The sequence below is a fragment of the Hippoglossus stenolepis genome, chromosome 23 (genome assembly GCF_022539355.2).
Source record: "Hippoglossus stenolepis isolate QCI-W04-F060 chromosome 23, HSTE1.2, whole genome shotgun sequence".
Taxonomy (NCBI): domain Eukaryota; kingdom Metazoa; phylum Chordata; class Actinopteri; order Pleuronectiformes; family Pleuronectidae; genus Hippoglossus; species Hippoglossus stenolepis.
Genome location: NC_061505.1, coordinates 674556 through 684555, shown reverse-complemented (window position 1 = coordinate 684555; position 10000 = coordinate 674556). Strand labels below are relative to the sequence as shown.

The 10000-nt window shown below is 47.0% G+C and overlaps 1 protein-coding gene across 1 annotated transcript in view; it reads left to right on the top strand.

Moving 5' to 3' along the window:
* The window catches only part of LOC118103053 (endophilin-A1), a 10151-nt gene extending 2754 nt beyond the window's left edge, over window positions 1-7397 (top strand). The window contains exons 2-9 of the mRNA XM_035149719.2: window positions 1196-1264; window positions 1607-1679; window positions 1763-1906; window positions 2124-2257; window positions 2374-2532; window positions 3583-3686; window positions 3778-3908; window positions 4029-7397. Of these exons, the coding sequence (XP_035005610.1) occupies window positions 1196-1264; window positions 1607-1679; window positions 1763-1906; window positions 2124-2257; window positions 2374-2532; window positions 3583-3686; window positions 3778-3908; window positions 4029-4225 (1011 nt within the window). The 3' untranslated portion in view covers window positions 4226-7397. The remainder of the gene's footprint in view (window positions 1-1195; window positions 1265-1606; window positions 1680-1762; window positions 1907-2123; window positions 2258-2373; window positions 2533-3582; window positions 3687-3777; window positions 3909-4028) is intronic.
* Window positions 7398-10000: the final 2603 nt, after the last annotated feature.

The following is a 10000-nucleotide window of genomic DNA, read 5'->3' as shown; positions in this document are numbered from 1 at the left end:
CTCTGAGTCGTTATTCCTCCACTAAATGAATCTGCCAGGAGCAAATAGCTGTGAGTCTGAACCTTACGATGTAACGAGAGACGTCTCAGTTATCGAAGGTGATTTATAACATGTGATGAATCGTGTTAAAGCTGCAGCGACCACTTCCTCTCAGATAAGAGTTCCCGCTAAACTCGACCAATCAGGAGTCAGCCTCAGCTGTCAATCATGACGTCTCTATAAACTTTAAATATTTCAGAACTTTCAAAAAGAAAGAAAGTGAAGTCAGATTAAGATTCAGATTAAAAGAAACGTGAAAGGGTTACGTAACAGTGTGTGTGTGTGTGTGTGTGTGTGTGTGTGTGTGTGTGTGTGGTGTGTGTGTGTGTGTGTGTGTGTGTGTGTGTGTGTGTTCTTGGAAACATGAGGACCTAGTCAGATCCCTGTCTCCATGGCAACTGCATCTCCCTCCTCATCTGTCCATCCTTCTCTTCTTTCTTTCCTGCTTTTAAAAAAAAAAATTGTTCCTACATTTTCTGGTCACTGGTGGATCATTGAACGGGCCCCGGCACACAGGGGCCCGGTTGGAGGCCCCGGGTCTGAGGGCCCCCGAAGGGTCTGGAGGCCCCTGAAGGTCTGGAGGCCCCGAAGGGTCTGGAGGCCCCTGAAGGGTCGGGAGGCCCCTGAAGGTCTGGAGGCCCCTGAAGGTCTGAAGGGTCGGGAGGCCCCTGAAGGCTGAGGCCCCGAGGGTCTGGAGGCCCCTGAAGGTCTGGAGGCCCCGAAAGGTCTGGAGGCCCCTGAAGGGTCGGGAGGCCCCCGAAGGTCTGGAGGCCCCCGAAGGTCTGGAGGCCCCTGAAGGGTCTGGAGGCCCCTGAAGGTCTGGAGGCCCCGGGGCCGGAGCTCAGACTGTCAAAGAGCTCAGTTAAAAGACACAAAATGAACACAAACAGATGTTCCCACAAAGAGACACACATCAACCACAGAGAGAAAAGTCCATGAAGAGACGACGACAAAGTGCTTTTCTCTTGCAGCAGGTTTCAGAGTTCGACGTGAACAGATCGACGGAGACTCTGTGTTACTATCCTCACTTCATTCTGTCAAACACAAACTTCCTCTTTCTCTGTTTCATACGTTTTCCTCTGCTTCGCTTTCATCTCGTCTCTGCTGCTGGTTTGAAGACGTCATCGCCTGTGTTTGTTTTTGTGTCGGATCACAGAAAGTCAGCGAGAAGGTCGGAGGAGCTGAAGGAACCAAGTTAGACGATGACTTCAAAGAAATGGAAAAGGTACAAATCTGTTCATTTACACAAGATTCAAAATGAATCGAGGGCTTGCAGCGCTGAAGATGGCTGATTGGTCGATAACTCTGTCATTATATCAACTTCAGGAGACTTGCATCAGAAACACTCATACATCAGTAGTCCTCTTACCGCCACCTGGTGGAATGGAGTGGTACAGCATGTCATAACGACTTCCCTGTCTTTTTTTATTGGTTTCACAGAGATGAGTTGTTGAGCAGCTGCAGGAAGTTGTCTCATCCCTCAATGTGATAAAACTAAATATCTGCATCTGATCATCGTAACGTACGTTAGAGTGTTCGGCGTCACCTGACGTGTTTCCCTCTGCAGAAGGTGGACATCACCAGCAGAGCGATGCTCGACATCATGACCAAAACTACAGAATATCTCCAACCTAACCCAGGTCAGTCAAACACAAACATGTACGAGACAAAAAGAAACGGTCGGTCTTTACGTCATCACTTGTTTGTGTTTTCATCTCTGAAGCTTCCAGAGCAAAGCTGAGTATGATCAACACCATGTCAAAGATCCGCGGGCAGGAGAAAGGACCTGGTTACCTGCAGGCGGAGACCGTCCTGGGCGACGCCATGTTGAGGTTTGGACGGGAGTTAGGAGAGGAGTCCTGCTTCGGTAAGGAAGATACGACGGTTTCTGCAAAGACCAGTCAGAACAGAGATTTGAAAAAAATTCGATCAAACCGACGCCCTCAACGTTACAGACGCAGATTAAACTGTCTCCGAACCCAATAACCAATCTGTTACCACTTCCTGTTTCAGAACCGTTTAGTTCTTGAACTTCCTCTTCACTATTTTCCCGATTTTCCATCCATTCCATGCCGTCCTCCCAGGCCTGGCGCTGATGGACGCTGGAGAGTCGATGAAGGAGCTCGGGGAGGTGAAGGACGCTCTGGACATGGAGGTCAAACAGAACTTCATTGACCCGCTGCAGAACCTCCACGACAAAGACCTCAAAGAGATTCAGGTGAGTAAAACCCCTGATAGCGGTCACCTGATGCCGCTGATTGAGAACGGTGGGAACAGAGATGGAAGCTGTGGAGTCGTACACACCAGCTCATGGTCATGCATGCATGTCTGCAGCATCATCTGAAGAAGATGGAGGGCCGCCGTCTGGACTTCGACTACAAGAAGAAGCGTCAGGGGAAAGTCCAGGACGATGAACTCAAACAGGCGCTGGAGAAGTTTGACGAGAGCAAAGAGATCGCAGAGCAGAGCATGTTTAACCTGTTGGAGAGCGACGTAAGAATGCTCTCATGTCATTTACGCTGTGAAGATGTTTTCACACATGAACTGTGTAAAATGTTGTCTGGACGTGTTGTGTAGTTGGTGTTTGTGAAGCAGCAGCAGGAGATTGTCCGGGTCAGACTCGTTCACAACAACAGGAGCATGTGGGGAACATTCAGAGGAGGGGCGGAGCCAAAACATGTGTCTCCATTATAATCATCATTACGTTAAGTTACAGGTTCAGTGGATTCGGTGACGTCTTCAGGCGTCGTACATGTAGACAAGTGGACTTGTTTACAATTATCACACAAATACTATAATTATTGTACATCTGATTCCTGGATCTCCTGCTTTTAAAGGATCAACACCAAATTGAATGATTTTCTCGACCCACGTTCCATCGAGTCACCTCGAAATCTGTCCGGTAGTTTTTGCGTAATTCTCATCGTAACATCTTTGGCAAAGGTAATAAATAAACAAATTGTATTATCACCTTATTCAGCTGCAAGTGAAAGATCAATTAAAGAATCAAAGTATTTCTAAAAGAAACAAATACTTGAATGTCGTAAAAAGAAAAACCTGAAAGAACGTGGAAAGAAAATCATCATGTCTACTGCTGCTGAGGAAATAATACTGTTGCTATAGTTACGTGTGTTATGTGTGTCTGTGTGTGGTGTGTGTGTCTGTGTGTGGTGTGTGTGTGTGTGTGTGGTGTGTGTGTCTGTGTGTGGTGTGTGTGTCTGTGTGTGGTGTGTGTGTGTGTGTGGTGTGTGTGTGTGTGTGTGGTGTGTGTGTCTGTGTGTGGTGTGTGTGTCTGTGTGTGGTGTGTGTGTCTGTGTGTGGTGTGTGTGTCTGTGTGTGGTGTGTGTGTCTGTGTGTGGTGTGTGTGTGTGTGTGGTGTTGTGTCTGTGTGTGGTGTGTCTGTCTGTGTGTGGTGTGTGTCTGTGTGTGGTGTGTGTGTCTGTGTGTGGTGTGTGTGTCTGTGTGTGGTGTGTGTGTCTGTGTGTGGTGTGTGTGTCTGTGTGGTGTGTGTGTCTGTGTGTGTCTGTGTGTGGTGTGTTGCAGATAGAGCAGGTGAGCCAGCTGGCAGCTCTGGTCCAGGCTCAGTTGGAGTATCACAGCCGAGCAGCAGAAATCCTCCAGAAACTCTCCAGCAAGATGGAGGACAGGTGTGAATCCATCTTCCTCCCTGAGATAAAAGTGAATTCATGTGATGAGACGAAAGTTGTTTTAAAAAACTGTGTCTGTGTGATTGTTCAGGATTAAAGAAGTGTCCGGTAAACCCAGGAAGGAGTACGCTCCCAAACCCCGCCTGACCCTGGAGCTACTGCCCCCCAGTCAGAGCCACAACGGGGGGGTCCACTCCACCAAATCCCCCAGAAGATCACCAGGTAGATGGGTTCATTGGTTCATTGGTCATTCTCCACAAAGTTACATGGACGTAGTTCAGTAGTTTTCGTGTGATCGTACCTCGGGGGTGTCCACCTCTCTTGTACTCGTGTCCTCCGCAGCCCCCATGGACCAGCCCTGCTGCCGAGCACTCTACGACTTCGAGCCCGAGAACGAGGGGGAGCTGGGCTTCAAAGAGGGCGACGTCATCACCCTGACCAATCAGATCGACGACAACTGGTACGAAGGCATGATACACGGCCAGTCGGGCTTCTTCCCCATCAACTACGTGGATATCCTGGTGCCGCTCCCTCATTAGGGCGTGGCAGTGACCTGGCCCTCCCCCTCGACCAATCCAGAACAAGACAGCCTGTATTTGCATAATAGACGAACCCCGTCCTCCTTCTACTTCTTCTTCTGTGCTTCTGTGCCATTCTGCTTTCACAAAGTGGACCGAGACGAGAGAAGAGCCTGAGGTGGGGTGGACGCGAAGAGACAAGGTGGCAGGACGGGGATTAGAGGAGAAGAGGGGGAGGAGGAGCTTCAGGTTGAGAGAAGAAGAGAGCGACTGAAAGAGACAACGAAGAGATGATGATCGTTCACAGCACATTCCTCAACCGCGCAGCAATGGAAACCAATGAGACTTACAAATAAGGCACGTTGTATATGTACGTGCATGATTGTGTCTGTACGTGTTTGGACTTGTTCCTACTCTGTTACGATCAAACCAGCACAAACTCCTGCTCGACAGTGTCCTCGCTTTCCCTTCCATCTTTCTCTCTGAGTGATTCTGTCTTTTCTACCATGACTTGCCTTCCTGTGCTTTTCAAGAGCCCCAGAAATGTCACAGTCTTCCTTCCGTTCTACCTTCCTTCCTTCCTTCCTTCCTTCTGTCCTACCTTCCTTCCTTCCGTCCTACCTTCCTTCCTTCCGTCCGTCCTACCTTCCTTCCTCTCTTGGCTAGCACTGCCTTGTAGCATGGCTCCAAACTGAATACAGACCACTAACCCCTGAGCTGCAGTTGGTCCTCACTACCGTCGAGTAGATCTCGAACTCTTTCTAACGCTTCTTCTAACGCACCTGTTGTCTGCCTTTCTGAGTCGAATCTGAGTGGCTGAATGCACGAAGCAGCCAAGTCCAAGGTTTGAGCAGCGGTAAGGTTTAGTTTCCCAGATGTAAATGAGAATTATCGTCTTGAAATGATCTGAAAAGACCAAATGAAAGAAGGTTGAGGAAGTTTTAAAGGTCTGGGGATCGGGAACGTTCATTCAACACGTCAGTAAATATGTCAGCTCAAACAAAGAAAAGGGAAACTCGGGTTTCGAGGTTTCCCTGACAGCAGCGATATGCTAACACAACCAGTAGTGCTGAACAGGACGATTCACCAGGTCGGTGACATTTCAACTCGTTTCAGTATTCACAAGGAAAAGATCCACAGTGTTTTTTGTGTATTGTGTGGAGTCGTCTTATTCGTGGCCTTTGCATGCAGGACTGTGTGAACAGTGGCAGCCGCTCTTATCATCTTCACTCCAGGACCCAAGTTCCTGTTCACTGCCTTGCTAAGGGGCATATCAGTCGTTGACGATCAACTCCCACGATCGACTGGGAAAACCCACATCCAGGACGACCTGATGCTCATTTCTTATGTAATATCTTTGTCAACGTCTTGAAATCTGCTGAATATTCTACAAACCCCCCAAAAATGTGGACGCCCCCAGTGACGTGAAGTTCTCTGAAGTTCAGGACATTCTTCACCTTTCAGAGTATTACCGTTACTGGAACTTTGAGTCCTGGTAAAAGTTTTGGAAACTCCAGGCTTGTGTTTTAATCTGGACAAACAGAAACTGAGACTTTTGTAAACAATGACCCCGGCGCGCCGACTGGTTCTGATCAGTCACATGACTGAATGATAGCCAGAGATGAGCGAGCGAGTCACAGAACTGTCAGTGCACGTTCATGTGTTGTGGTGGAGGAGCTTTGACGAGAGGGTCGATGAGAGGGGGGGGGATCCAAAGCGTCGCTCGTTCCTACTCGTGGTTCTAGGTTTACCGACTCTAGCTTCAAGGGAAATTGGATAAAGTACATCTGAATATCAAAAATGTCACATATTGTTTCAGTCATGGTGGTAAACTTTAGCCATTATGGTTCCCTGTTGTGGACGTCACATACAGGAGGAAGTGGGACTTGTGCAGTAGCTATAACTCTTTCTACTTATATTATATATATTATCAACAGTATTCTCTGTGAGGCAGTATTCAGCCACTCTGAGAACTTAAGCTCATTAATAATCCAAGTATTTATCACGAATGTGAGCTCAAACAGAACGACCTTTCACAGACAGTGCTAACGTTCAGTTTACGTTAAATCGCTGGTTCATCCAAACTTGTGCGGTTTTGCCTTTGATGCCTTTAGGGCGAGTTGATGAGGAGTTTCTGTTTAAAGGCTTCAAACATAAGACTGAAGGACTAATTATTATATTCATGACTTGTTGGGAACATCGTGGTGTCGAGTTCATACCGACTCGTATGATCGTGTCAGAGACGTGACTGTGATGTCTTCTTTGTTTTGGTGCACATGTGAAGCTAAAGTTAACATGTCAAAATGAAAACTTAAATCTTTGAATATTTAATATGTAGAAATATATTGTTTCATTCAAAATTGTAGGATTTTTCCATCCAGGTATTATTTATTACATCGTCAAACGTCAGCAGGAATCTATGCTAGTGTGGCTAACGCTACTGTGCCTGGTGTGGCTAATCAGCTAGCCCTTAGCTTCACATTCCTGTACTTGTGCTTTGGTGATACACTGTTAATACGAAGGTAGAATATTTAGTGCCTGAATATAGAATATCTCAACAATCGTGACACATTCTGTGAAAATACAGAGAAAACATCATGAACTGCACAAATCGTTGTTTTAAACAGTCCATTTTATCCAGTTTTTTACTGCTTATTAAATATGAAATTGTCCCACAATTACTGTAATACAATATATTTCAATAATTGTTGTGTTATTTATATTAGCAGGAGTTTACAGGCAGTGACTGGAGCCATTATTGTCACTTTCTCCCTGATCCGACAAACAACCCAGTCATGCAAAGAAATAAAGAAAATACAACATTTATTTTACAATCGACATATTTTAAAGTTTGTCCTCTGATAATTTTTGTATTCTGAAGATGGAATATGAATTATTTCATTCTTGCAATAAGTCTTATAACATTTTTGATTCAAGGATAAAAAGTGTTTTTATGTTTTTTCTGAAAAAAAGAGTAATAATTTAAATTAAAGGAAAACTAATCTATCAGCTTTTAATTGATCACAAAGGCAATAAATGATGATTGGTCAATAAAATAAAATATTTCAATAAGAGGAAGAGATGGTTCTGAACGAAAGCTGTGGAAGATGTATCTGTCTGTCTGTCTGTCTGTCTGTCTCTCTCTCTCTCTCTCTCTGTCCTCTGCCCCTCTCTCTCTCTCTCTCTGTCCTCTGCCCCCGTCTCCCTCTCTCTCTCTTCTCTGCCCCCTTCTCTCTCTGTGTCCTCTGCCCCCCTCTGTCCCTCTCTCTCTTCCTCTGCCCCCTGCTCCCTCTCTCCTGTCTCTCTCCTCTGTCCTCTCCTCTCTCTCTCTGTGTCCTCTGCCCTCTCTCTTCCTTCTTCTCTCTCTCTCTCTGTCCTCTCCCTCTCTCTATCAGGCTTAGACGTCTCCTCCTTTGCCAGATCACCTACGTGACGACAAGACAATAACTCCTTTTATCTTCCAGTTACTTTATCATGTTTGACTTGCTTAAGCTGAATCTGTACAACTCTCTTCTTCAAACTACAAAGTGCTTTAAGACTTTCTGAACTTTCTTGGATATGATTTTTTCATTTATTCTGCTCTGGCTCTGTCTCGTCTAACCTCCATGAGGGACTTGGACAGTGTTTCCCTGCATTTCCCCTTTTCCCCTCAATGATGCTCAGATCTCGGCAACGTTACCCCCTCGGTTCAACGGCTCTTGGACCGACGGAGCGTTGACAACAGAATTACTGCAGGGGGCGCTGTTGCTCAGCTACACTGTGTTGTTTTAAAGGGGACATAGCATGCCCATTTTACCACAAGTTGATATGGTTCCTTGGGGTCTTAATGAAATGTCTGTAACATACTTTGGTCAAAATACCACAAGGATCATTTCAAACAGCTTTTACCCTGTATAAAACAGCCCTCCACAGAGCGACCTGTTTTGAGTGCCTGTTCCTTTAAATGCTAATGAGCCAGCTCCCCCTCCCCTCTCCCCCATGATTTCAAACGATATAAATTACATATTTTATATGATATAAATTATCAAATATGCATCCCATACTTTGTATTCCCTTGTTGTCCTGGAGTTTTAATTTTCCCAATCACATAATTAAATGTCCCCTCTGCCCCCCACTACAAGCACACAAGCAGACAGACAGAGAGAGAAAGAGAGGGGGGCTATGAAGACCATCATTTACCCCGAACCCCGACATTCAACGGGTACAACAACAAGCGGAGAAAGCAGAATCGCGGCTGACCTTATATATACAGTCTATGGGGCTGACCAGCGGAGAAATGCTCGTCCCGTGAACAGCCAGGCGGCTGCGTGCTGGAGAACGGCGCTGCGCTGCCTCGCAGCGGCACTTCCGTCCGTACCCCGGCGTATACTGTAACCCGGCGTAACTACTGTACCTCGCGTAACTACTGTAACCCGCGAACTACTGTACCATTGTAACCCGGCGTAACTACTGTACCCCGCAACTACTGTACCCGGCGAACTACTGTAACCGCAACTACTGTACCCCGCGTAACTACTGTACCCGCGAACTACTGTACCCCGCGTAACTACTGTACCCCCGCGGAACTACTGTAACCCGGCGAACTACTGTAACCCGCGTAACTACTGTACCCAGCGTAACTACTGTACCCGTAACTACTGTAGCGTAACTACTGTAACCCGGCATACAGTAGAGCTGAACACTGGAAGTCTTCCACACAGCTGGCAGTGTGGAAGATCGCAGAGCAGCGCAGCCGTTCTCCAGCAAGCAGCCGCCTGGCTGTTCACACGGGACGAGCATTTCTCCGCTGGTCAGCCCCATAGACTGTATATAAGGTCAGCCCGCGATTCTGCTTTCTCCGCTTGTTGTTGTACCCATTGAATGTCGGGGTTCGGGGTTACAGTAGCGCTGAACACTGCGGAAGTCTTCCACACTGCCGGCTGTGTGGCGCTGACACAAATTCCAGCTCACGCACGGGAGAGCGAACGGTCGCTCCCGAGCAGCTGCTGCAGCCTCCCAGTCCCAACGATCCAGACAAATGCCACATGTGAGTGAATCGCTGGCTGACCAGCGGAGAAATGCTCGCCCGTGAACAGCCCGGCTGCGTGCTTGGGAACGGCGCTGCTGCGCTCCGGTAAAACCCGAAGTAACGAGTGGGGGGACGGGGGGTGGGGCCAAGACCATGTAGGAGACTTCCAGTTCCTTGTTACGACACAATACCCAGGAAGCGCATCGAGTCGCCACATGACGTTTCTGACTTAGAGGAACTAAAAAAAACGCATGAAGTGTTTTTCCCAGAGTTTTGGGTTGGTAGACATGAGCCAGATACCCACATTAACCTGTAGAAGCACTAACCAAGTGGAATTTGCATGCTATGTCCCCTTTAAGGATCCATAACAGCCTTTGGGTTCCTTCGATGTTCAAGTGGAACCAGACTGAAAGTGTAGTGGAGTTTGGCTAAATAAGAACAATCCTGTTCAGCATTCGATGGTTAAGAGACGTCTCTTGGGTTTGGATGTAAATTATAACGCCAGGACACAGTTAGCTTAGCTTAGCAAAAAGCCGGGCCAGGGGAAAACCACTAGGCTTGTTCTTTAAACTCACAAATGGACATGATGAATCTCATTTCCTGTGAAGTGACCTGTTGAACCTTTTGATCACGGATTCATAAAATCAGACGAGTAACTGAACCAAAGAGATGAATCCAGAGAACCTTTGTGGAATTGAACCGTTGTTTCCGTGCTGTGGCCTCGCTCGGACCTGTGGCTGTTCCATGACACTGTTTTGCCTTGTGTAAAATATAATGTATATGTATAA